The sequence below is a fragment of the Neltuma alba genome, unplaced genomic scaffold (genome assembly GCF_004799145.2).
Source record: "Neltuma alba isolate B1F8T4 unplaced genomic scaffold, ASM479914v2 tig00012963_pilon, whole genome shotgun sequence".
Lineage (NCBI taxonomy): Eukaryota > Viridiplantae > Streptophyta > Magnoliopsida > Fabales > Fabaceae > Neltuma > Neltuma alba.
Window position 1 is genome coordinate 23727 of NW_021637322.1, and position 27456 is coordinate 51182.

The 27456-nt window shown below is 35.6% G+C and overlaps 4 protein-coding genes across 5 annotated transcripts in view; 3 read left to right on the plus strand and 1 right to left on the minus strand.

The window, feature by feature from the left end:
- Positions 1 to 3931: 3931 nt before the first annotated feature.
- Positions 3932 to 5191, plus strand: LOC114733039 (cysteine-rich receptor-like protein kinase 25). The gene is made up of 2 exons (XM_028920450.1): positions 3932 to 4709; positions 4841 to 5191. Exon 1 carries the CDS (start codon positions 3947 to 3949, stop codon positions 4706 to 4708), a length of 762 nt encoding a protein of 253 aa, XP_028776283.1. The 5' UTR covers positions 3932 to 3946; the 3' UTR covers position 4709; positions 4841 to 5191.
- A 3074-nt stretch (positions 5192 to 8265) lies between these two features.
- On the plus strand, positions 8266 to 9214 carry LOC114733038 (cysteine-rich receptor-like protein kinase 25). Its single transcript, XM_028920448.1, has one exon. It carries the CDS (start codon positions 8268 to 8270, stop codon positions 9033 to 9035), a length of 768 nt encoding a protein of 255 aa, XP_028776281.1. The 5' UTR covers positions 8266 to 8267; the 3' UTR covers positions 9036 to 9214.
- Positions 9215 to 12182: 2968 nt separating this feature from the next.
- The window catches only part of LOC114733037 (catalase isozyme 1), a 31447-nt gene continuing 16173 nt past the window's right edge, over positions 12183 to 27456 (minus strand). The window contains exons 3-10 of one of the 2 annotated variants that reach the window (XM_028920447.1): positions 15920 to 15937; positions 15691 to 15787; positions 14093 to 14370; positions 13226 to 14002; positions 13041 to 13130; positions 12859 to 12926; positions 12673 to 12766; positions 12183 to 12581 (exon numbers count right to left, since the gene is read on the minus strand). In XM_028920447.1, coding sequence (XP_028776280.1) covers positions 12522 to 12581; positions 12673 to 12766; positions 12859 to 12926; positions 13041 to 13130; positions 13226 to 14002; positions 14093 to 14370; positions 15691 to 15787; positions 15920 to 15934 — 1479 coding nt within the window. In that variant the 5' untranslated portion in view covers positions 15935 to 15937 and the 3' untranslated portion in view covers positions 12183 to 12521. Of the gene's footprint in view, positions 12582 to 12672; positions 12767 to 12858; positions 12927 to 13040; positions 13131 to 13225; positions 14003 to 14092; positions 14371 to 15690; positions 15788 to 15919; positions 15980 to 27456 lie in introns of those variants that run through there. The other variant, XM_028920446.1, reaches the window with a different exon arrangement.
- Positions 20536 to 23520, plus strand: LOC114733020 (uncharacterized). Its single transcript, XM_028920432.1, has 4 exons — positions 20536 to 20767; positions 20849 to 20897; positions 21426 to 23244; positions 23458 to 23520. The coding sequence occupies exons 1-4, from the start codon at positions 20536 to 20538 to the stop codon at positions 23518 to 23520; spliced, it is 2163 nt and encodes a 720-aa protein (XP_028776265.1).

Sequence of the window (27456 nt, forward strand, 5' to 3'; positions counted from 1 at the left end):
TTACAACTAAACTAACTTTTCTATTAATCATCCAAACAATTTTTAATTTTTTCAACTGACTTTTTAAAAACACCTATCCAAACATAAATTGCATTACACTAACTGACTTTTACTCAAATTTCAATTACAAAAGTTAATTGGGTTAGAAGTCAGTTTTGCCCAACACCGATCCAAATATACCATTTATCATAACTATTGTCGTAGTTAATTTTGACAGTTAGTTTGATCAGATTGATTATGTGACGTGCCATCTTATTACCGTAGTTGGATTAAAACAAAGTGTTCGAACAGATTTATAACCGCGAGTTCTAACAACAACCCAAAATAATACTACCACCTCCACTCTTTAATATAAGATTTTATTTAATTTTTATTTTATTTCTAAATATAAGAGCTTAATTTACTTTGTCTCTCATATTTCTACATTTTTTTCTGAAAGTAGTCCTTCTAACAATAATAATTCTAGCTAATACACTTGATTAATAAAGATATTTTAGGAAAGACAATACCTATTTATTATAAATAACTAATTTAACTTCTTTTCTTAATATTCTCAAATTAGTCAACTAACTCTTATAATTAGGACCGGAGGTAACATCTTTGGAGAACTTTTTAATTTTTATTTTGATATTAAATATAAACTTTAATTTACTTTGATTCTCATATTTGTTCTTTTTTTAGGTAGTACTTATAATAATAATAGTTCTACCTAATACACTTGATTAGTAAGAATATTCTAGAAAACATAATATATATTTATTATAAACAACTAACTTAACTAACTTTTTTTAATTTACTTAAATTAATTCATTAGTTTTTATATTAAAGACCAGAAGTAGTATATATCCACGTGCTGGATCAAAACACAATTTGAATCCCAAATCATTAAAAAAAAATAGATTTATAACTGCGACTTTGCTGGCGGCATCAATTAGCATCGCTCTTCTTGAACCAACATCATCAATTTTTTCCCAGTGTACTGTTATGCTCCTACTGAAAGAATTAATAAAAAATGAATTTGGTTGAAAAAATTTTAAAAATTAGTTAACTCAGTTATTTGTAATAGTAATTATCATAAACTATCCTCTTTAATTTGTGTATTGAAACTATCTTTTCATGAGAACTTTTTATAACCAATAGAAATATCTTAAGAAAGAATTATAAATTTGAGAAATAAAATAAATTGAGATTTTGTATTTAAATTAAAACTAAATCTATTTTCTAACTAGATTTTATACTACTTTTGATTTTTAATACAAGACTTAATTGACTTCTTTGAAAAGATTAATGAAATGACTGAATTACTTAATTATGATATGTGTTATATAATTTCTTTAAAAATACTTATACGTATTATTAGATTATATACCAATTTATAAGTAAGGTAAATTAATTTAAAAGAAAACAATAAATATAAATATAACTTCCTTAATTAGCCTCCATGAATTAGTCAAATGGTAAAACTATTATCCAGTCCTCCCTACCGCGGAGATAGCTGAGAAAGACAGTGGATTCCGATCATGCTTATGACCGACGCTTACCCTCTATTTGGATGGGAAGAAAGTTAAAAGAAAAAAAATGAGAAGAGAAAAAAATGAAGAAGAGAAATTGGAGAGAAAATATTATCACATTCATATTTGGATAGATAAGAACAAACAGAAAGGAAAAACATGAGTAGATATATGAATGACTAAAAATCTTTTACGTTGTATCAAAATATATCTTCATTAAAATCAATTAAATATAATAATGAAAAACCATATTTACATTAACATAATCATATAATTTAAAATCAAATTATTTGATAAAGATTATTGTCATGTTATTATTTTAATATCAAATAATTTTGTACAAAAAAAAAGAAAAAAATTTTGTGTAATGTAATGCTAAAGAAAAAAACCAAAACAAACAACTCTACTTGTTTTTCCTTTCAGTTCATTTTAGAAGGATTTTTATTTTATTTTTCAATCAAGCAAACACAAAAGAAATACTTGATAATAATAAACAAAGTGAAAAAATTAAAAATAAATAAATAGATATTATTTTGCTAAAAAAATATATAAGGATAGAGAGGAAAACTATATTTTCTTCTCGTTTTCTATCCATATATATAGAGAAAAGTTGGGAGAAAATAGGCTGTGGGATCCACTTTATTTTCTCTCTAATTTTTTTTTCCCCACTTTTCTTCTCTCATACAAACAAAAAAAAAATCAATTCTCCCTTATTTTCTTTTATAGTTTTTCTTCTTCTTTTATTTTCTCTCCATCCCAACATGGTATTAAACTTCTGGAAAAGTTCGTATTTGCTTCATTACTTTTCAGCGTAAGTTGAGGCCCGTTCTGAAGGAGACTTTTATCATTCTAAACGACTTTCTGTCCGCACTTTTTTGTGCTCAGTCTGCCAATAATTAATTGGCCTCACGAAATGTCAATTTTACGATGCAGCAAACGTGGAAACTAGTAACATGCCTTCCCATATTTTCAACTCTGGCTTCTACATTTCATTTCACACTCGTCAACCCTTGCACACAAAATCATCTGAAGGAAAATTTGGGTCAACTGTTTGTCCATTTTACAGCAGCAGCAGCGGCAGCATATCATTCCTATGCACTCACAAGGTTTCCGGCAACTTAACATGAATAATAATAAGCAACCAATAACCCGAAGCACTTAATTAACTAGCCACTAGTTTATAAGCCTGATCTTGAAAGGATTTGACACAGCTCGCACACAGGATATATGATTATCTCACCCAAGGAAAAAATAAAATAAAATGATCACATGATGCCAAACTTTCCACCATCAGCAGTGAATGTACTTCTTTGATCTTATTTATATGGTCGAGGAAAGAAATTTTTTGATCATATTTGAGTCATATCATTTAAAGTTTTAATATGAATATATTGTTTTGTCTTTCATTTATTATAATGTAAATACTTATTTTTTTTTAAAAATGTATGCATATTAAATAAGAGTAAAGTTTAAAAATAATTATATTTTAATAGACAGTTAATACAATTTAAAATTTTTTTAAATCTGTATGAAACATACTGAAAATATCTTAGAAATAGAACTAGATGAATATATATTAATAAAACGGCCGGGGTAGCTAGTATCATATCCTGCAATTAATCTCTAGAAGAATTTGAAACTCAACACCATGCCAAGTGGGAAGCGTGATGACTTACACATTAATATGGATGTATAGAAATACTACCTCTGGTCCTTAATATAAGACTCTGTTTGACTTTTATTTTGGTCCTAAATATAATACCCCCATCCACTCTATCTCTATATTTATACATTTTTTTCCAAAGTAGCCCTTCTAACAATGATAGTTCTAGTCAATATACTTGATTAACAAGGATATTTTAGGAAAAACAACACTTATTTAGGACAAATAACTACTCAACTTACTTCCTTAATCTTCTTAAATTAGTCAACTGGCTCTTATAATTAAGACCGGAGGTAGTAATTTATCAGCATATTCTAGAAGGATTTGAAATTAGTTATACATTGTGATCCAGGGAAAAAAGCGGAATGGGATTTTATCAGACACTGGTGCCCCATCTTTGAAGATGATGAAGAACTTTCAAAGAATTAAATAATAATGATAACAGGTTACTCTTTCAGTTTTAAATATAATACTCATTTTATAGTGTAATTTATTATACTACAAAATATGTCTTATATTTAAGAACGGAGGAGTATAATTCAACCACGATAACATTAACTTTTCAGCCATCAAAATGGACTTCAACTGCAAACCAATTATTATTTTCTATATGCACCGAGATTTTTCGTCATTTTGGTGGGACCAGGAAGCTCCAATTGATTCTTTGTTTCCTTTTTTTTAACTGAAATTTTGTGTGTTTGGTTCAATAAAATTTATCGAAACATAATTGCTAAGTTGCAGAAGTGAACAACAAGAACCGAACATCATCAAGATGCCTAGTTCCAACTCAAAGTACGTTGTTTTGTTCCTCTCCTTTAGCTTCCTAATCTTTCTAACGGAAGCCGATCCAATTTACAGTGCTCATGCTTGCACAGATTCCATTACTTATAAACCAAAAACCACCTTTGAAACCAACCTCAACCTCCTCCTCTCTTCTCTTCCTTCTAAAGCCAGCGACGGCAGCCATTTCTACCGAACAAGAACAGGAAATGCCGCCCCTGATGCCGTCAACGGCCTCTTCCTCTGCCGCGGCGATATCCTGGCAGCCGCTTGCCAAGAATGCGTCTCCGCCGCAGCCGAAGAGATAAAACGCCGTTGCCCAGACCAGAAAGAAGCCATAATCTGGTACGACGTCTGCATGCTTCGATACTCCAACCAGTCTTTCAACAAAATCGTACCTTCCACTGACCTGTCTAATACGAAGGAAATAGCTCCGGAGGACAAGGATAGGTTCAATGAATTGCTGTCCGGGTTGCTGAATTCTGTGGCGGCGAAAGTTTTGAAATCTCAGACCAAGTTCGCGACGGATCAAGTGAACTTCACAGCAACAGAGACTCTGTATGGATTAGAACAGTGCACCCCCGACCTGACTGTGTTCGACTGTAATACTTGTTTGAGAAGCGCCATCGCTGCTCTTCCGAATTGCTGCGACGGAAAACGAGGAGCCACGGTGTTGCTCCCTGCCTGCAACATCAGATATGAATTCTACCCATTTTTCAATTCCCCGCCTCCGGTCTCTCACTCCCTTCCCTGAGGTAAACGGCAAATAAGACGTATTTCTTGGTCTCAGTCCATTTAAGTTGTTGTTGTTATTATTATCAGTATATTTACTTCGCTTAAGATCTGGTTCTAGGCTGCTAAGTTTTCCCCTCTCCTGAATTTGCAGAGTTCTTTTATAGATGAGTGGCACGTACGATTCAGAATGAAACTATTGGGACAATGTTGTCGGAGAAATTCAAGACTTGTTTCCGATCATCAGCTCAATCAAGAATAAAGTAACAGCATAGCTTTTAGTGTTAATCAAAGGTTGCTTGTGATATCTTCTAGCATAAACTACATCAAGGGCCACTGCAGAGACCATCGAGAGCCTCGCAAATGGACCTGACGCACTTCTAAATGCATTATGTGCATTTTCTTTTCTTTTTTGTTTTTGTTATGAGATGTAATAGGTGGGAAAAAATGCGTATGAAATGTTAGATAATAAAATGAAAAGTGCACTTTTAATGCTTCTTCAAAATCTCGATCTCAAGACATCATCAACACTTCTACCTATGTAGTGCTCCCTCCACTAGTACTTCTAATTACTACATGTCTTCTTTTTATAAGATATAAATAATCAAGTTATATAGATAAAGTTGATTAAAATTAGTTAAAAAACATGTAAGAAGAATACAATTTATTTTAAGATGACATATTTGTGGAGAGTAAGTGAATGGGTTGATAATTAATATGACAAGATTAACCAATAATTAAGAAAAATGACAAATGTTATGAAAAATTTTACACAAACTATGAATATCTTTTATAAATGGGAAGTAGGAACAAACCATCTCCAACAAAATTCTCTTATATATAGAACTGGATGGGTGTGCGTGTGTAGGATTCTTTTCGGCACTTTTAGTTCTATCTATAAGAATCTCCCATTTTGTTTACCATACATTAAATTTTATCAAAATATTCTTAATTAACAGTAGTCAATTTTTATGGTAAACGGAAGTTAATTATTATCAACTAATGCTTTTTGGTCAACTCTGCCTTTTGAGATTTGAACAGGTCATCGGCTGAGAAATCTCGTTAAATGTTATGCGGAAATTAAGGAAGAATAGCGTAGAAAGTTGACAAATTTATGACTGATAACTAAATTCTTAATTTGTTTTGATTAAAAAGATCGTACTATATACTCCTTTGACTCTGGAAAATTTAATTTTCGACTTGTCTCGTTCTGATGCACAAAGTCAAAACGGCGCAATCTATATACAACCATGTCATTTTGATCATACTTTCTCATGTCTTTTTAATAACCTTTTACTACAGTATATATTGAATCTTGATCCCCTGCATGATTGTGAATTCCTCTTTTAAACTGGTTTATCTGGTAATGCTAAGGAAATACAATCATTGATCGTGATTTGGGAAAATTACAGTTCAGGAACAAGAGCCCAAGGAGTTCTTTATTCCCCCCGGGGGGGGGGAATATGCCAAATCTAAAACGATTTTTAATGCTACTGTTTCACATGAATTTTCGAATAGCATGTTGTGGGAACTTCTGCCGTTTTCGTACATGTGTAAACTAGGAAAATATATTGGGTGCTCATGAGAAAGAAGCCAATTATATAGCAAGAGGATTTGGATAATATTTCAATTGCTATGTCATAAAAATGTTTCGAATTTATAATAACAATTTTAATCCTTCAGGGAGTTGGATGAGGTTTGAGCAATATGTAGGTTTTCTTTGTTGAATTTATTTTTCACCAACAGTAGAGCCTAGGTTTTCTTGGCCAACCAGTAATGTCTACATTCAAACCGTTCTAATATTTAAAAAAGGGGGACGAATAGGATAAATAATAAAATAAAAAATAACACCCGTGGTTTCAAATCTGCATCTAGTAGTCAAAACAATCTATTAATAATTAGCGTCAAGCGGGAGATACAAAACCTGTCAAGTGGCAAAATATGATTATTTTGTTCAAAGCATGAATAGGACAAACTTACCACCTCAGATCCTTAATATAACAGTCAGTTTGACTTTTAATTTTATTCTAAATATAATATCCTAATTTACTTTTTTTCTCATATTTATCTATTTTTTTAAGATGATCCTTGTAATAATTACACATATTAAGTGTTTCATCAAATAATAGTTTTAGTTAATACATTTGATTAACAATAGTATTTTAAGAAATACAATACTTATTTATTATAAATAACGAATTTAACTAATTTTTTTAATTTACTTAAATTACTTAACTAGTTTTTATATTAATCACATGAGAGCTAGCTGTTACGACCCCATCGTGGGTTGACTTTGGGGGCAACCTTGCCAGCCCTTTGTTAGTCACGTAGGAATTCGGTGCTAAAATCTTATATGTGCTAGCTCATCTTTGAAATTTTCAAATAAATACAAAATGTCTGAACTTTGAATGAACCAAATATAAATTTTTTTATTTTTTTTTATAAATAAAACTTTATCTTTAAAGACCCAGTAGCGGTTAGAAGAACGCCGTTTTTCCTTCACACTCTTGATTATATTGAAATAAAAAAGATTAAAAAATCTAGCACAATCTCACCATCTGCATATGCTTCTCAGTTTGCACCTCCTCTTAATTTTATATGGAGCAATGATTAAAGATTAATTCCCTTAAGGATTATGTACTGTTTGGCAAATAAGTTATGGAAACTAAAAGGGAAAATGACCAAAAAAATGACTGTTGAAATTTGAAATGACAAAATGAGTATACAAATAATTGAAATCACCAAATAAGCCTAAGTATCAATCTGGAATTTTGACAATTCGATAGAAAAACTAAAATGTCCTTGAACCTCTCTGAAGACATGAATAGGTGGTAACTCTTAATACGAAAGTTATAATTCACATTACAAATATTATCATTATCATTACCAAGATAGTGAAATTGACTCCAAATACATATTATTTGGATTTGAAAGAAATGAGTTGTAAATAGCAATAGTGAGATGGTAACTCTAATTAAAAAAGTTGTAATTCACATTATAAATGTTGTCATTTTCATTACCGGGGTAGTGAAATTGGTTCCAAATACATGTTATTTGGATTTGAAAGAAATGAGTTGCAAATGATAATAGTGAGATGATAACTCTGATTATGAAAATTGTAATTCATATTATAAATGTTGTCATTATCATTACCAGAGTAGTAAAATTGGCTCCAAATACGTGTCTAGGGCATTTTAGTCTTTCTACCGAATTGTCAAAATTCCAGATTAACATCTCATGGCCATTTGGTGATTTCAGTTATTTGCATGTCCATTTTGTCATTTCAAATTTTAACAATCATTTTCTGGTCATTTTTCCAAACTAAAACCACTTGACTAGGATAACAGCTAAATAATAAAACGGCTTCTTCCAGAAGCAGCAAAGGTTGACTTTCTCTCTCCCCATTTTCGTTGACTACCGTCGGCCGTCGAGCTTTAATTTCCGCGATCAACAATACTACCTCCGGTCCTAATTTACCACACGTGCCACTAAAATGCACAGCTGCAAAGTCAAAACCCACTCAAACTATTATAAAGCCCTTAGCTTGCCTTTGTAGTCCCCATTAAACTGATCAAGACCTAATGGCTTCAATGGTGATAATGGCTTCCTACAAGATTATCCCACTCTTGTTCTTTATCACCTTCCTCTCTTCTGCAACCTCTGATGATGAATCACAACCTACTTTTCTTTCCCATGCGTGCTCTTCCGACAAAACCTTCCCTGCCAATAGTGCCTTCCAATCCGACCTCACCACCCTCCTCTCTTCCTTAGCTTCCGACAACACAGCCAACACTGACTTCTACAACACCACCGTTGCTGGCGGCGGCGAAACTGCATATGGCCTCTTCATGTGCCGTGGCGACGTCACCCTCGAGGTGTGCCACCAATGCGTGGTCGAGGCAACCAAAAGATTGACTTCCGATTGCCAGTTCTCGAAGGAGGCCGTAATCTGGTACGACGAATGCACGCTTCGCTATTCCAACACCTCCTTCTCCACCGTCGACACAAGGCCAAGACTCGGCCTCTTGAACACTGGAAATATCGCCAACCCTGCAAGCTTCATGAGATTATTGTTCACTACTATGAACGAGACAGCAGATTTGGCAGCGAAACCTGCCTTGGGCGAAAAGAAGTATGCGACGAAAGAAGCGTTCATTTCGGGGTTTCAAACTCTGTATTGTCTAGCCCAGTGCACGCCGGACCTTTCGCCGGAAGATTGCAGGAGGTGCCTGAGCGGCGTGATTGGGGACCTTAACTGGTGTTGCGATGGCAAGCAAGGAGGAAGGGTTCTATACCCTAGCTGTAATGTTCGCTATGAACTGTACCCATTCTATCAAACACCAGCTTAGAAGTCAGTGAAGTGATTCCTCCATATAAGCTTGAAAGTTGGAGAGATCTATAATTCTTAAGTCTCTATTTGAGTTAGTAGTCTGCTTATTTTTCCGTTTGAATGACGGGTCATTCATTCAGGCAAAAATGTACTCATATTTTATATCAATAAGGCTCTGGATCGAGATGACTTTCTTAATTCGCTTCGTACCATTTTCTATTATAAGTTCACCACCTACGTAGCTATTGTCTTCTTAAAATGTGCATTTCGCAATTCAACAGACGAGGGTAATGTAGCGTGACGTCATATATATTATATACACACACACATATAATATTAAATAAACTCTGATTTTTAGTTTTCATCTCATAGTACACGTTGAAATTGCCAAGACAAAAACATGAGAAGGAAAAATATGAGTCAACTTTTGTCAATTTGCAAGAGCAGCAGCAAAGCTGTTATAATTTCTGTACATTTCACAAGCTTTCTGCTACGCTAATAAACAATAAACCAGTGGTAAGGCGCTTAATTAGGCCCTGGTTTAAATTATTAGCCAGATTCTTTTTTTTTTTTTTTGCCAACTATTAGCCTGATTCTAGAACGATTTGAGAGGGATTATTAGGCGCGCTACATCATTGTCCAGGGCCCGAGAGAAAGAATAAAATAATAAGATGATGATAAGCTTGAGACCATTAATTAGTAGGGAAAATATGTGTGTGTGTGTGTATAATGATCATTACTAGTTAATAATAACGAAGTGTTACATAGCATCATCGTCCACATTGTTGGTTATCATCTCGAGCCATCAAATATGACTTCAGAGGGCCAACCACATCATCTCTTAGTTGTTCATTGCATTAACATGACTAGTGTGTCTGGTGGGAAACGTCATGACTCAACTATGCACACATATACTAACAAACTAACGGATGTTGGTTAAGTTATTAAATGTGCTTTAAAATAAGAAAAATTACCTATTTTACCCTTATTAAAAAATGTGATTGGAAAATTTTTTTTCTGCATTTGAAACTCTTTCTCCTCCCTATAATAAGAGGTAAAAGCAAAAAATTATTATTAATGATTCTGTCAACCTCTTATATTTTGGATTAAAACTTTCTTCTGAGGAAGGAGTACATAAGTGGAGTTTTGAATATAAATGTTAACATAGTTGACCACTACGAAGGGGTTTGGTCTTATGTTATTGGTGCCTCTACTTTGAAGATGAGATGATGAACAGCTTTCAAAGAATGAACTAATTAATTAAACCAATGTGCTATCATAATAATCCTGCTATGTCGAGAATTCCCTCTTCAGCCGCCGTCAAAATGGACCTCAACAGCAAATCAATTGATATCAAACTCACTGAAATATGCTCCATCCTTGATATAAAAATTAGTTTGAATTTTAATTTGGTTTTAAATATAATATTTCAATTCACTTTGTCTCTTATATTTATTTATTTCTTTCAAGATAGTCCTCGTAATAATTGCACACATCAAAAGTTTTATCAAATGGTAGTCTTAACTAATACACATAATTAATAAAGTTATTTTAGGAAAGATAACGTATATTTATTATAAATAACTAATTTAACTAATTTTCTTAATCTATTTAAATTAGCTAACTGACTATTATATTTTAGGAAAGGTAGTAATAGAAATGTCTCCTTACTTTTGGAGGACAACTAGGATCTAGTGGGGGAAGCTCACAGCTTAGAGGTCAGGGGCAATTAAAATATTTAGGCAATTTTAGAGTTCCGTTGGCAAAAAAAGAAGAAGGTATTTTTAGAGTTCCATTTGATTTTATTTCTATTTTTGCCAATAAAAATAATTTAAATGAAACAAATGAGTAAGAGTTTTTTTTTTGGTAGATCTTTATAATCCACGTATGTTCTCTCTGATTATTTAAGAGACGGTGCAAACGATTTTTTTTTTTTTTGTATATTTGTGATTTAATACTTCAAGAGCGTATGTAATAATTTCCCCTTTTTAGTCGCGTTTCTTTTCGCCCCATCTTTCTCAATTGTTTATAGGGAGAATTATAGTAAGATCTTAAGAAAAGAAAAAAAAATTACAAAATAAATTTTAAAAGTTGTCATTTTTTCCCCTAAAACTTGTAAATTGCAGGCTGCTTATGTTATTATTGAAATTTTTTAGTAATTATTTTCTTGGTTGTAATTCTTCCTTGTTTATATAAATTATAGATAATCATTTTCTGGGATTTGCCCACGCGCGCTTGCTCCCTTGGAAAGAACACAATGGTTCAAAGAATTAAAATTGCTTCAGCAGTTCGGCCACTCCAAGCGTCTATGACTCCAATTGACTCTTTCCTTCAGCAGTTCAGTGAAAATATTTACGTCCATGGGCTTAGCCCATCGTGGTGAACGAAAAGAAAATATCTTACAATGATTGGGCTCAACAAAATCACGCAAACAATAGCTAAGTTGCGGCAGTTTAAAATTATCAGGTTGACGTGAAAGACCAAAGAAAATAACTTTGTTTCTTTCTTTCTTTTACAAATATGCAGCTTATCTTTCTTAAAACATGATACTGGCTCACCTTTCTTGTTGACTGGTGTAAGCAACCATAGCTGATCGGTGGCTATTTTCGAAATACTTTTGCAGTACAATTGGTTTGATAGGTCCCTTGTTTGCAAGATCCATTTTGCCAACAATTCTGTCCAGTCACCGAGACAGGGTTGGAGACGAGAGGGAAGGAAGAGCCACTTCTCAAACTCACATCCTATTTTCACGTGCTTGATCAATTAATGGGTTCCTAATATCCCCTATTGAATCTTAGCCAGTGCCTGGTAATGCAAGTACGTTCTGTGTGATGCTTCTCCATACAAGCTTATACTGTACTTCGCACTCTTCGATTCACCAGCTTCATTTGGTTCAATATCAAGCATAGTTTTACTTTTTAAATTATGTGTATGACAATTTGATTATTGTAACAGATCTTGGTATGTATTATTATGGCCCTTTTTTCATGCACATTCTTTGTTCGTTATTTATAGGCCTTGATCGAATTCCTAACCAATGTGACCAACAAATTGAAAAATGCGAACCCACGCATCATTTGGACAATGGAGTCGGCCAAAGTGTCTAAATTAAAAGTAGGAGTGAGCTTCGCCTGACCAACCTACTCGACAGATCAGTAGAATCAAATGAAGAGAAGAAATAAAATAGATAGCCGGCAGATTTTATTCTCATACTAGTGGATTTGTACACATTGGCAAACAACATGATACTGCAATGAAGGGATATTGATCGATGATCATGATCCTCTCAAATGACCTCACAGCCACATCATTAATTAAAAGAGGAGGAGCACAAGACATGTGAAACAGAGAGTTGACAGATACAAACAGTTTATTGTATACATGATACTGCAATTAGGGAAAAAAAACTAGAAGATTGATGATCGGTCCTTTCAAATCGCCTCACAGCCACATCATTATATATATATATATATATATATATATCAACATTCTTCGGCAGCTCGCCTTAGATATTTGGCCTCATGTTCAGATGGGATGCTACCTTTTGACCAAGAGAACGATCGGCCTGTAAACCAGCACTATGACATGAGCAAGCAAGAACAAAAGTGATTCCTACAATTTAATTAATACATAACCATATGTAAATAAAGTCCCACCTGAGATAAGTAAGATATCCAGACGCTGCGGACCTCATGTGTGACGCGTGGGTCTGATAAAACTCCAACCCATCTGCGGATAAACCTATCTTGCCTGAAAATAAGGCAGACAGAATCAGAAGTCAGATGATGATGATGATGAATATATTTCATCTATTGACTGTATCAGTGGTCTGTAACAGGTACCTGTCAGCTGCCCAGGATCGGTATAGCTCCCCAGGCTGCTTGAAGTTGTTCTCCTTCTCAATTATGCGCTGCATTAAGCATATAGGAGTCGTTAACGCATTCAAGAACAATGCAGTCAACAAAAGACTCGTACATTACATTTAGTACTTCGTATTGACACAATGCAGGTGACTAAGACTAACCTTGTCACGCCTTCCCCTTAAAATAACAGGAGGAATTGGGAACTTTTCTGCGTGGCGAGCAGGGTCATACCTTGATGGGAAGTAGTCGACCTACAAACCAACATTATAGTCATTATATAATGAAATATATGAAACAAACAAGTAATTTGCCATTTCATGATAAAAGCAATGTCCAAACATATTACCTCCTCATCCCTGTGCATGAAATTCATGGCACCGTCGTAGTGATTGTTGTGATGAGCACACTTGGGAGCATTTACAGGAAGTTGCAGATAGTTTGGTCCAATTCTGTGTCGCTGCGTGTCAGCATAGGCGAAGATACGACCTTGGAGCACCTTATCATCTGAGAAGTATACGCCAGGCACGACAAGGGCAGGGTTAAATGCAAGTTGCTCGTTCTCAGCAAAGAAGTTGTCGATGTTCCTGTTCAAGACCAAGCGACCAACTGGCTGGAGGGGTACCAGGTCCTCTGGCCAAGTCTTAGTTCCATCAAGTGGGTCAAAGTCAAATCTGTCTTCAAAATCAGGATCAATGGTTTGGATGAAGAGTTTCCACTCAGGATAGTTGCCAGATGCAATAGAATCATAAAGATCTTGGGTTGCATGACTGTGGTTCGCTCCTCCGACCCTAATGGCTTCCTCCTCCAGCAGACACTTAACACCCAAGGTAGGTTTCCAGTGGAACTTCACATAATGTACTTTGCCAGCCTTGTTGATCAAAGTATATGTGTTAACACTAGAACCTTCCATGTGCCTGTAATCTTGGGGCACGCCCACATCATCAAACAAGAACATAAATGTGTGAAGGCTTTCTGGAAGATGGGAACAGAAGTCAAGGACCCTCCAGTACTCCTGGATATGAGACTTGGGGTTGGGTTTGAAAGCATGGATCACATCTGGAAACTTCATTGCATCACGGATGAAGAAGACGGGAAAGTTGTTTCCCACCAGATCGAAGTTACCCTGATAATGATGATGAAGTTATATATTAATTAAACTCACTTTAAAGCGACAACCACAAGTCACAGATTATATTCTAGCTAGCTTAATTACCTCTCTGGTGTAAAATTTGACAGCAAAACCACGAGGATCTCTAATAGTTTCAGGGCTACCACGTTCATGGATGACAGTGGAGAAACGGACGATGACGGGGGTTTGAACTCCAGGGCCTCGAAGGAAATCTGCACAAGTGAGGTGAGTGATATCATGTGTGACTTCGAAGAAACCCTTGGCACTAGCTCCCCTTGCATGAACAACACGTTCTGGGATTCTTTCCCTGGTAAAATTTGCAATCTTCTCCACGAAGTGATAATCCTCTAGCAGAATTGGACCTGCCAATTAAACGGGTTTCAAATATCATTTCTGGGCCAAAATCATTACTACCTTTGCTTCCCTCTTTTATATTTCCCTAACATTAATTTGGGAGACGACAATTTGAAAGGTACAATCAAAAGCCCCATGTGTGCCTCTCGGCATTGAATTCCTAATATTTGTTATAATCACCAGGATAGTTAGCTGATTGCAAAAGCTACTCTGCTACAATCAACACCAAATTAGATTTGCAGGACTCAGATTTCAATAAATGTATAATTTTTAAAAATTACATATATTTTTGGTGATTGTCAAAGTTAAACTAAACTAATTAATATTATTTTCAAATTAAATAAAAAAAATCTCTTGCAAGTGCATAATTTTTACAGTAAAAAATCCAAAAAAAAATAATTTAAAAATTTGAACATGGATACGTATAGAAATACTAGCTCCGGTCATATACATATACACACACATATATATATATACACACACATATATATATAAAAGAGTTATTTGGAGATTTAATTTGGTTTTAAATATAAGATCACAATCTATATTATTTCCAATAGTTTATTGATTTTGCTTCAAATAATCTCTATGGTAATTGCACATGTTCAAGATTTTTCATAAAACGATAATTTTAATACACATGATTACACAACATGTATTTATTAAAATAAGCAATTTAACTAATTTTTTTAATATCTGCAAGGTATGTATTTGGCTCTTATATTGAAGATTGGAGTCCTTTCCTTATAATAAATAAAGAGTTAATATTAACCAATAATAAATTTCAGAAAAAAATAAATAAAATTATATATATTATATTTCTGTATAAATAAATGAATAAAATATTTGTGTGAGTAGAGAGAGGCAAGGAGAGTGGAGAGGCGGGTGGACACATGTAATGCATAGGAAAGAAAGAACCAATGGCGGTCACACGCCCCATGGTCCACGGCAGCAGCCAGACGAGAGGTGCGGACCCCAGACATGCCCCCTACGGGACAACACCGCATGGTGCATGTGATCCATCATCTCAGATTTCGATTCGGCACCCCAGATCACATGCTCATCATTTAATAATTCATAACTTTGTCATATGCCCAAATTAAAATTCCGTCAAGATCCATCCATCATTCACTAAAACATCAGAGTCCCAGAAAGTCTGCGTTTTTAATTCCAAGTAGCTAGCTCTTTAAATCTTAATCAAAAGAACTAATTCCACTCAAATGAAGTCTTAAAAGGAGCAATTTACAGAATAATAATGTAAGTATACATATCATGCATGTCCTTTAGCTTCTACCCACTTAGCAGGAGGAGTGTAAATAATAATATACCTCGAGATCCGATGGTGAGGGCAGAATCGTTGTCATAAACGGGGGTGCCGGAGTTGGTAGTCCAGAACGGAGTATTGTAGGCGCTCGATGGTCGGTACTGCACCAGCAAAGCAAGTTAGCAAGAAGAGCAAAATGCTGGTGATGATCAACAAGCTAGCTAATTAAGCACAGAAAAGGATTCTAAGATCCAAAGTTACTGCATCATGATCATATCCAGCTTAGGTTGTACCTTGTAGGGATCCATGGCGATGGCCAACCTGAGTGATGATGATCAGCAACACAAGAGAGAAGAAGAATATAATGTGAGCAATGAGACACTCTGCAATTCATCTCATTTATAAAAGGGCTGAGCCCCCTTTGCTGCCGTCACTGTAATTCCCATTTTCTAATTAACTTTTCGTCCTTGCCATTACCCTCTCTCCACCTGCTCCTCCCAGTGAAAATATCTTCCTCTCCTCCTTTGTTTTGTCCTTATCTTCCCTCCTTTTGCCTTCAATTATTGAACCAAATTATTATCTGCACCTAAAGATGTGCACAGTCTGGCTAATTTAAAAGCAATATATATATATATATATAAATAGAAATTCCGATTTGTTGTTCACTCAATTATGCCTTCTTAACACCCGACCCTCTTCTCTCAACAAAGGCCGTTTCAATTATTCCACGTTTACTCCCGACAAATTTTTATCATCTTAATTAATTACTCATTCATTGGCTAACAAATATCTTTGGTCTTATGTATACATGCACATGTGCGTGTCTATATGAGAATTTTGTTTGCAAGATCTATCTTAATAATTTTCTGAATGTTATAAGGCACAGAGAGAATTTGTTTTTTTTCCCCCCTTTATAAGCCACAATAGTAAATTCTTCATATATTACTCTTCATTCATTATTATATAGACTTTATATTTTATTTTCAGATAAAATGTATATTAAACATACATGAATAAAGTTGAAAAGTTAGATTTAACATTTTTCTTAGTTTCCTTAAAATAGGTTATAAATAAGTTGCACCTAGGAGTCAATGAGTATCAATTTTTATTTTCTTCTCTATTAATTAATTATTCGTTAGTCTTACTGTATTATTCACTCACTCGCTCTATATGGTTTTGAAAAATAAGTCACATTGTTTATAATAACTTGTCTCTTAGTGAAAGGATGGGAGGTAGTAATATGGAGCAGACAAATTTCGATTTTAATCTCTCTCTGGCGAGTAAATTGCAATTATCTTACCAATCAGATACTATTCATGGTCCGCAAAAGTCAACAAGTCTTATCCCTAATCTCAATTTGGATGTCGTTATTACTGAACAAATTGGCCGACAAGCATAGGACACTTAATTGGCTCCTAGTTCTCTCTTGTTATGAGTGTGAAATGGATCATTTCACAAAAGTCGCTCCACGATATTTTGAAATTCTTGCTCCTCTCTTCATAATTCAACTCAATACTTAGCTTCTAGCTAAATCAATCAATAATATAAGCCTTTATATTATTTTATGTTGTGGGTTCTGGGTTCTCTGTATCGAGCGCAAAAGAATATAATAATAGAAGAAAATGATGAAGAACCCATCCTTGCTGGGCTGCCACATTTGCCTGATTTTTACATCTACGATGTTTCAGTTCTTAATTTTGAAGCTGGAGACAAGAAAAAGATGATGATTTTTATTCTGAACCATCACCCTCATGGCTTGTTGCTTCCTTATAATTAGAAAGGTAGTGGATGTATAAAAATACCTTCTAATTTTTCCAAATATATATATATACTATCATTAAATTTGCACTGGCAGCAAAATTTATTGATGCCTCGATCACAAATTATGGATGGGTCCAGTAAATTTTAGATCTTCCAAGGTTGACATTTTTAATTTCAAAAGATTACTCCTAACATTTTGCAAAATAACTCATCTTCTAGAATGTGGACTCCTTTTACAATGCTCCATAATTTGTGGTAAGTATTGAATTATTGATGTCTTATCATATTTGAGATTAAAAAAATATTTTATTTGTCGGTTCAGCAGACGATGATGACCGGATTCTCTTGGTCGAGCACAAAGAAGAAGATGAAGATGAAGGACGATAATCCAAATCAAGATGCATTATGTGTCACCCTTCTTTTCTTTCCATGCCTGATCTTTATATCCACAATATTCCAGTTCTTAATCGTTAGACGCATCCTAAAAACTGAGTTACAATTTTTGGACAGAAAAAAAGAGTTAAAATTAGTTTTCTTCGTTACGTTTGTCCCTGTTAAATGATTAAGTCAAGCTTTGAAGATTTTTTTTTTCCGGATTGTTCATAATATGGATAAAAATTGGAAAAAAAAATTAATACACCAAATTAAATAAAACCCTCAAATATCTTATATTTTCGACTAAAAAGAGAAATCCTTCTTCCGACGTCTTATACTTACCACATCCAGTCTCGTATAGGCGTTGTCAATAATTCGTATATTGATTCAGAATTAGCCTTAAAAAGTACCTACGCTGCTGAAAAAAAATTAATTAAGAATATTTTTATTAAAAATTAAGGCTATGAAATTACATAAAATACAAGTTATATTTTTAAAAAAACTATTTTAATATATGTCCAAACTATTCTCGCATATTCTTACCTCTAAAAAGTTAAAACAATCCCTATTATTTGCGTGGCGGGCCATATATCAACGTCGTTGCGTTGATGGATCCTTATCTTGATGTCTTTAAACGCGTGCCCCCAAACTCAAATCTAATTCCCAATTTGCCCCTGCAGACCCCACCATTCTATACAGTTGTTTGGAAAGCCTTTCAAAACAGACTTTTAAATAAATTTACGTAAATTGAGATAAAACTCTCCTCACATATTTATTTCGTATTCTGTAAATCATATTTGAAAAGCTAATTATAAATTGATCCAAATAAATCCTATAATGGCCTGACCCACCCCGGCTCGCTTTAGATATTTTTTCGGAAGACTTTTGGCATGGAATGTCTGAAGTAACTTCGTTTAAAATCCAAGTTGAAGAATTTTCTCCAATCCAAGTTGAAGCATTTTCTCCAATCCAAATTGAAGCATTTTCTCCTTCTTTGTTTTTTCACAAGTTATTTTCAACATATTAAACTAAAATTTAAAAAATAAGTTTTGTTAATTTTATCTTAAAAATTAATAACTTTTTAATTTTATTTTTATTTAGGGGGTATTTGGGTAGAAACTAAGAGGATGTTGGATGAAAACAAAATCATGGTTTTAAAAGTGATTTTATGATATACGAAGTAAATATATGGAGGAGTTTATCTTGATTAGTAGAAAAATGCTTTTGAGAAGCACTTTTACAGCTTCCCAAATACCTCATAAACCATGATTTTAAAAGTGTTTTTACGGTATACGAAGTAAATATGTGGAGAAGTTTGTTTCGTTTTATAGAAAAGTGCTAATGTATATATTTTTTCAGAAAATAACAGTCTGCATAATAATAATAAATAAAAAAGTAAAGCCGGCCATTCATATAAGAAATTTAATAATATAACTTGTAATAAGATGAAAAAAATTCATTTTTCAGGATTGGAGCATTTGAAAAGTCCTGTAGTATCATGTGATAGTTTGCGAATCTTACCACTCGCAAGGGTTGGAAGGAGGCAGGAGCTTAATTACCATTACCCATTTTAATAATATAACAAATTTTTTTAGTATATGTGAGATGATCGAAAACACCTGATAATATATAGGATTAGAGAGAATATTTTTTGTTAATTTTAAATTAAACGTATTGTAAACTCAACTTGAAAAGATATGAATTTATAATATCATCATGATTTATATTTCTTTTTAGAACATTACTTTATTTCTTGCGTTTATTTTAAAGGAGTATAAAAAATGTTAGTAATATTTTAGGTTTCGAACCCATTCAGGTGAAAAAACAAAAAAAGGAAGCAATTTTTTTGAAGCCACTGAACGTATTCAAATAATCTTATAATAACCGAAACCCAGATATCTTGATGGACAATACTTGCCATGAGGAAGCCCCACTTCGGATGAAATATCTTGGGAAAATTGCAAATAAAGACCCCCCAATATATAAAATAGCAATCAGGGACCCCCAATTTGAGAAATTGCTGCAGAGGACCCGGTCCCAATTTGCAATTATGAAATGTAAGGAAAATGGCTGAAATGCCCCTCACTCATCATGACTGTTAATGAAGGCAGAGACCAGGATTTGGGTGGCGGGAGAGCTGGTGGAGTAGGATGAGCCGAACGAATATGTGCGATATTGGGATCTTCGAACATTGGCAATAATGCGACTAACTTACTGAGTAAACCCTTCTTGTATTGTTCCCTGTAAGAGTTACACATCGTCACATTCTCCATCTTCATCTCTGCTGTGTGGGTGAGTAGGCTGGAGGAAGGGAGGGAATGGGAGGTGTAGTTGAAGATGAAAGATATGACAATGTAGGAGGTTGTGGTTAGTTGGAGGTGGGATATTTTTGTTTTCGTAGTCTGAACGGTCATCTGTCATTTGTAGTGCACGGTGCTGGTTGCGATGGGGAAGGGGTCAGAGTGTAGTGGTTTGGCAGAGTGTAGGTTGGATAATGGCCGTTAGTTTGACCGTGAACGTTGAGGTGTTGCCGCGGAATGAGGGAATGACGATACCATGATTTTCGGTGTTGAAGTCGTCAAGCCCTAAAGTGAAGTTGTGAAGCCCTAAAGTGAAGTTGTGAAGGCCTAAAGTGATGTTGGGAAGACAGGAGGTCACGGGTTTTTAATTTGGTATGTAAATGGTTGAGTCGATGGAATAAATGAGTAAATATTTATTAGTGAAGCTAACGTACTGACTAAACGTAAATTTTTGCTGCAGATTAGTATGAAAAATGGATTTCAATAACCGAAGAAGCTGTGGGAAGGAGTTGTTCTGTTACGTGCACATTGGTGGACATTTTGAAGCAAATGGTGAAGGGATAGTTAAATATATTGGAGGGAGTGTAAGGGTAACCAGTATAAAAGAATGGATAACAGTAGACGAGTTGTGTGGAATAATTTCACAGTGGATAGGCAATGATGGTGGTGGATATGAGATTAAGTATAAAGTTAAATTTGATGAGAGTACATTGATTGATCTTTGTGATGATGGTGATATCAGCAACTTGTTTAGATATAATGACAGCAGTGGTCATGTGTATGTAGGAGGGAAAGGGAATGATAGGGAACGTAGAGCAAGGAATGATCCAGACGTGTAAGTGGTTATGTTTTCCAATTGAATCTTGTTATTTACTAATATATTGTTGGTAATTCGTATAGAAATATTGTAATGAAGCTAATGGTGCTGCAGTCCTAAATTGTAATTAGTAAATGCAAGCATGTTATTGAACATAGTGGACATGTCATTTCCATTTGTAAACTTGTGTTTTAGAAATGCAGACTTGTTATTAGACATAAGCAGAGATTTCCATATGTAGACTTGTAATTCAACGTATTGAAGTTATAATTATCATATACGGACTTGTTATTTAGATCTGTAGATGTTATTTTACTAACCAGTAGTTTCTATATGGAAACTTGTTATATGAGTAACTCAAGTTGTAATTACCTCTTACGGACTTGTTAATTGAGCAAGGAATTGTTTGTAGATGTAGACTTGTTATTTTAGTTAGTAAAGTTGTAATAACCATATGCGGACTTGTTATTTAGATATGTAGACATGTTATTTTATTCAAACCTGTCGTTTGAATATAGCTGTCCTAACTTGGTATTATGGTGGCAGGAGTGAGAATTTATTTGGACTTTCACAAGATATGAATACATTTGAAACGACCATTGGTGATGAACATGAGCCAGTGAATGTTGAGAATGGAGTTGAATGCCTAACTTTTGAAGGAGGCGGATCAAGTCAGAGAAGCAAGTGTAGTGGTTCAGAGAGTCAGGGAAGACTGACGGGCGAGATGAATTGTACGAAATGGGCAGGAGTGTTTGTAGGAGTGGGCCAATATGTTCCACATGCTGTTGCTTTTAGGGAAGCTGTGTACAGGTTCAGTATTGCAGAGAAGTTTGCAGCAAGATATATCAGGAATAGTAAGGAGAAGATGAATGTGAGGTGTAAAGTAGAAGGGTGTCCTTGGAAGATATGTGCAAATGCTGTTGGAAAGAACAGTCATCTATTACGTGTGACTACATTTTGCAATAAGCACATTCATTCAGCCCAAGACAATTTGATTGTGACTTATGGTGGGAGTGCTGCGTTGACATCATCAGTAATAGTTGAAGAGATAAGGGACCATGCTGAAAAACGGCCCACTGAGATAAGGAAGATGTTGGAGAGGGAGTATGGTGTGAGGCTTACATATTGTCAGGCATATAGAGCAAAGGAAAAGGCAATGGAAGAAATACATGGGAAACCGGAACAGTCCTATATGTTAATACCATGGTTATGTGAAAGGTTGAAGGAAACTGATGACAAAACGGTTGCTGAATGGGCCTCCATTGGTAATAGATTTGAGCGTGTGTTCATTGCATACGGTGCATGTGTTGAGGGTTTTTTGAACGGTGCAAGGCCTATATTATATGTTGATGGTACTCATTTAAGTGGTCCATATAAGGGGACATTACTGTCAGCTTCGGCATATGATGCGGATAATGAGATGTTGCCGTTTGCAATAGCAGTGGTGAAGGGAGAGAATCTTGATGACTGGACGTGGTTTTTTCACAAGATTAAACAAATTGTTGGTTCAATGCAACTGACTATTGTGTCAGATAGACATAATTCTATAATTGGTGCTGTGCAAGCAATATTTGGGGGTGAAAGGCATGCATACTGTTATAGGCATGTGAAGGAGAACTTTAGCTCTGAATATATGAAAGTAAACAGAGGTCGGAGAAGGACAAGTGAAAATTCAAAGGAAGATGCATTAAAGGTACTGGATAAAGTGGCTTATGCAAGACTTGCGGATGAGTTTGATCATGCGCTGGATGATCTCAGAACCATGTCTCATGAGTTATATGAGTGGGTTATCAATCAAGGTGATGTGGATAGGTGGGCATTGAGCAAGTTCCCATATAGAAGGTGGGACAACATAACAACTAATTTAGCTGAATCTTTTAATGCTTGGATGGTAAGGGAGAGGAAGCATAACGTGGCCCAAATGATCCATGAGCACCGGGAGAAAGTAGCAAGAAAGATGCATGCATCATATGCAGCAATGACTAAGTGGAGTAATTGCGTTGGGCCAAAAATAGAGGCAAAAGTATTGGAGCATGTGTATTTCGGTAGGTACATGCACTGTGAGAATTATGGAGGGGGAAGAATATGCGTGCACACATCACGTGGAGACCAAAGAGTGGACCTTGGCCTACACAAATGTAGCTGTGGAACTTGGCAAATGTTAGGGATTCCATGCTCACATGCTTGTGCAGCCATTAAGACCATAGGGGGAAACGTTTATGATTATGTTGAAGAGTGTTACAAACGTTCATCCCAAGAAAAAATCTATGCCCGGAGCATGGTTCCAGTGGTGACAATTGATATGCCTCACCTGAATGACTATACGTTTGAGAATCTTACTGCTCAACCCTTGCTTTTACCCCCAGTCACTGCTAGGCCTTCTGGAAGACCAAGAAGAAATAGAAAGGAATCACAATTCCACAACAAAAAAATATATCATTGCACTAGATGTCTTCATCCTGGACATACAAAGAGGACATGCAAAAATCCTAACCCAAGTTGACTTCCACTTACAAATGGGACAACTAATTTTTTTGGCACATATAGGGTTCATCCTTCTTAATTTTTTTGGGAGCAGGATGTTAGTAGATGTGCACATATATTTTTTGTTACTTCTATGTTTGGGACAAAGGGACATTAAGTGGAAGATGTAAGTTAATGTGCACTTGTCATTGAATGTTGTAAAGAACTTGTTGCTGTCAAAGAAATCAGAACTTGTCACTTCTTGTTATTTTGCATAGTTAAGTTGTCATTTGCTTTTGTGCACTTGTAATTTCATGTTCATCAGAAGTGGTTGCTGTCAGAAATGTGTAATTCCGTGTTTATCAGAAGTGGTTGCTGTCAGAAAACGAAATGTGTCAAAACCTTATAGGAACTTGTCATTTGGCATAGTAAAGTTGTCATTTGGCAATATGAAGTTGTCATTCCGTGTTTATCAGAAGTGGTTGCTGTCAGAAAACGAAATGTGTCAAAACCTTATAGGAACTTGTCATTTGGCATAGTAAAGTTGTCATTTGGCAATATGAAGTTGTCATTCCGTGTTTATCAGAAGTGGTTGCTGTCAGAAAACGAAATGTGTCAAAACCATATAGGAACTTGTCATGTGCCATAGTAAAGTTGTCATTTGGCAATATGAAGTTGTCATTCCGTGTTTATCAGAAGTGGTTGCTGTCAGAAAACGAAATGTGTCAAAACCTTATAGGAACTTGTCATTTGGCATAGTAAAGTTGTCATTTGGCAATATGAAGTTGTCATTCCGTGTTTATCAGAAGTGGTTGCTGTCAGAAAACGAAATGTGTCAAAACCATATAGGAACTTGTCATGTGCCATAGTAAAGTTGTCATTTGGCAATATGAAGTTGTCATTCCGTGTTTATCAGAAGTGGTTGCTGTCAGAAATGTGCAATGTAATCATTGTCTTCAAAAGTATGAAAATGTATTAAAACCTTCTGGGAAATTGTCATTTTCCATAATAAACTTGTCATTTCCCTTTCTGAAGTTGTAACCTTGCGTTTACCAGTAGTGAAAATCCAGTCGTTTCATGAAAACATTATTCGAACTTGTAACTTTCGCTAGTGAACTTGTCACTTTCCTTAGTGAACTTGTCATTCCGTGATTATCATAAGTGGGAATCCACTCATCTCAACGGAAAATCTCGGTTTCACGAAAACCTTATGGGAACTTGTAAGTTTCACTAGTCAACTTGTCAATTTCGTTAGTGAACCTGTCATTCTGTGATTGTCATAAGTGGAATTCCACTAATTGGAATAGAAATTTTCCCTTACATGAAAACATCTTGGGAACCAGTGATTTGGCATTGTCAACTTGTCATTTTCCTTTGTCAACCTCTCATTCCGTGAATCAATGTGCAAATTTAGCCACCTTTAATACAGAATCACAAATTTGTATGAAAACCTTTTCACAAGTTGTCATTGGCCATAATGAACTTGTCGTTACCTGTACTAAACTGTCATTGGCCATTTGGCCTGACTAAAGGGAAATTTGTCATTCCAAATATAAGTGCTGTTATACCATCAATCCAAGCATATCATAACCATTACAATAATTGGCATACAATTTCAACAAATGAATCAATTGACAAAGTTAGTAAAAGTCACAGCCTAATTTAAATGCTCTCTATAAAGACGTTCTCCTCTTCTTGGTCATTCGGCCCTTCTCTGGTTGTGAGATAAGATCATACACATTCTGACGGCATTCATTGTCATCATGGTTCACCAGCCACCACATCAGCTCGCGCCGAAAAGAGGACACATCAGCCTGCACAGCAAGTTTACCACCAAACAAGTCACACGTGGTCACTCTTGATTGCACAATAAATAAGGTAATGTCAATACCTCGGTATATTCAAGGGAAACATCAGGCTCCCATTTCTTGAGCCATATGAGCACATGCACACCACAGTCCCTCCTGCCCACAACACCACCCTAACAGTTTCAGCTCCTCAAACCAACACAGCCAAATAACATATCACATGAGTAGGGTGTATACACTCACAAATTTTTCTGCTGTGGTACATCAGGCCAGACAATTTCCAAGTTATCACTAAAATCTGGTCTGACCATGTGAAGTATGTCTTCAAACCGATCCCTCTGCACATATGCCATATTCATCAAAAGGATAACAATATAAAACTGTCATTTCCCTATCTAACATGCACAGGTCAGTAACATCTTACACATCCGGTGATGGCCATTTCTTGGGGGTCATATGTGGCTGCCTTCTTCTGCTTGGAGGTGGTCTTCTTACGCTGTAAACTTGCTCGCATGGAATCAAGGACATTAAACTTCTGGGTCTTTGGTTCGAATGCAAAACAGAACCAATGCTCCCCAACTAGAGCAGGACCCAGAATCAAGTCACAGTCACCTATGTTGTAGCCAACATAATGCGGAAGTATTTGTCGTGCATGCTGGTTAGGATCCCAACGAGCTGGATCACGGGTCATTATGGCCTGTGAAATGCAGAAAACCAAGTTCTTATTCACTGTAACACACTTTATTCTGTCATTTTCATTTCCAATCTTGTAAATCAACAAAGCCTATTAGTAATACAGAAACCTCACCATGAAGTCTGCATCAAATATATGCCTCTTAACTCGGCCTTCAACTGCCTGCTGCTCTTGCACCAAAGCCTTACAGACCAACGACATCACTCGGTTACTCACCCTGTTATTTCCACCAAGCGAATGCAGCAATCGTCGGGGGATGTCTTCATCAAACATTCTGATCAAAGGACTGAAACATATTCAAGTGAGTTACTAGATGTGTTATGTTAACATGTAGTCAACAAATAAGATCACATAAGCAAAGATTTTCACTTACATCTCACCCTCATCACCTTTGACAGCTCGGCTGACTAAGTTGAACAAAATATCCTTGGGCTCCATAGGCCTCTTCACTCTTGATTGTGCCTTCAACTCCAACCAAGGAGACTTGATCTTGCTGAACCGAACCCTAGTAGATCTCCTTAGTTGTTGTGCCTCCACAGATACAGGTTCTGGATCAGGCCCAACATATTCAACAATGGCCAGGGGGGATACCTCCATCGGTGAGTGACCTTCTGCCTCATCACCTTCAATGGTGGGTGACACTTCCCTAGGGGGACTGGCTGCAGGTATGTCACCCTCATCACCTTCAATGGTGGGTGACACTTCCCTAGGGGGACTGGCTGCAGGTATGTCACCCTCTGCATCACCCTTGTATTCCCTCTCCCCTTCGCTCCTGTCATCACCATCCCCTTGACCCTCTTCCTCCATCTCTTCATTGTCGCTGTCATTCTCTGTGTCGCCCTTCCCATGACTGTCTCCATCTTCACTGCTTACTTCATCCTTCTCCTTTTCCTCAGTTATGTCATCATTGTTGCGCCTCTCCTCCTCATCATCTTCAGAGTCACTTCTATTTGTAGGCACTGTCTCAACCCGAGCCTTTCCTCTTGATTTACCCTTCCCACCATCTCCCTGTCTTGGGATTTGCACCTTCACCAACTCCTCATCCACCATTTTCATTAGCATCTTTTGCCCTTCCTCTATCCTCTTCATTAGGCGCTCACGTAACTTCTTCAGCTCCTGCATGTAAAAGACATTAATCAAGTAAGTATATACAACAACAAGTTCACTATGGAAAATGACACCTTCACTATGACATATTGACAAGTTCAGTAAACCAGATTACAATTCAGGTATGGCAGATCACAAGTTCATTATATAGAATTACAAGTTTAGTAAACAAAATCACAACTTAGATATGGCAGATCACAAGTTTATTGTACCGAATGACAACCTCAGTAAACCAGATTACAATTCAGGTATGGCAGATCACAAGTTCATTATACAGAATTACAAGTTCAATAAACAAAATAACAACTTAGGTATGGCAGATCACAAGTTTATTATACCGAATGACAACCTCAGTAAACCAGATTACAATTCAGGTATGGCAGATCACAAGTTCATTATACAGAATTACAAGTTCAATAAACAAAATAACAACTTAGGTATGGCAGATCACAAGTTTATTATACCGAATGACAACCTCAGTAAACCAGATTACAATTCAGGTATG

Bases quoted from the DNA above. Each gene is read 5' to 3' on its own strand.
- LOC114733020 (XM_028920432.1), top strand. From the start codon at position 20,536: ATGGATTTCAATAACCGAAGAAGCTGTGGGAAGGAGTTGTTCTGTTAC. The intron at 20,898-21,425 runs GTAAGTGGTTAT...TTATGGTGGCAG, and splicing joins GCAAGGAATGATCCAGACGT to GAGTGAGAATTTATTTGGAC. The intron at 23,245-23,457 runs GTCACTGCTAGG...TTTTGGGAGCAG, and splicing joins AACCCTTGCTTTTACCCCCA to GATGTTAGTAGATGTGCACA.
- LOC114733038 (XM_028920448.1), top strand. From the start codon at position 8,268: ATGGCTTCAATGGTGATAATGGCTTCCTACAAGATTATCCCACTCTTG.
- LOC114733039 (XM_028920450.1), top strand. From the start codon at position 3,947: ATGCCTAGTTCCAACTCAAAGTACGTTGTTTTGTTCCTCTCCTTTAGC.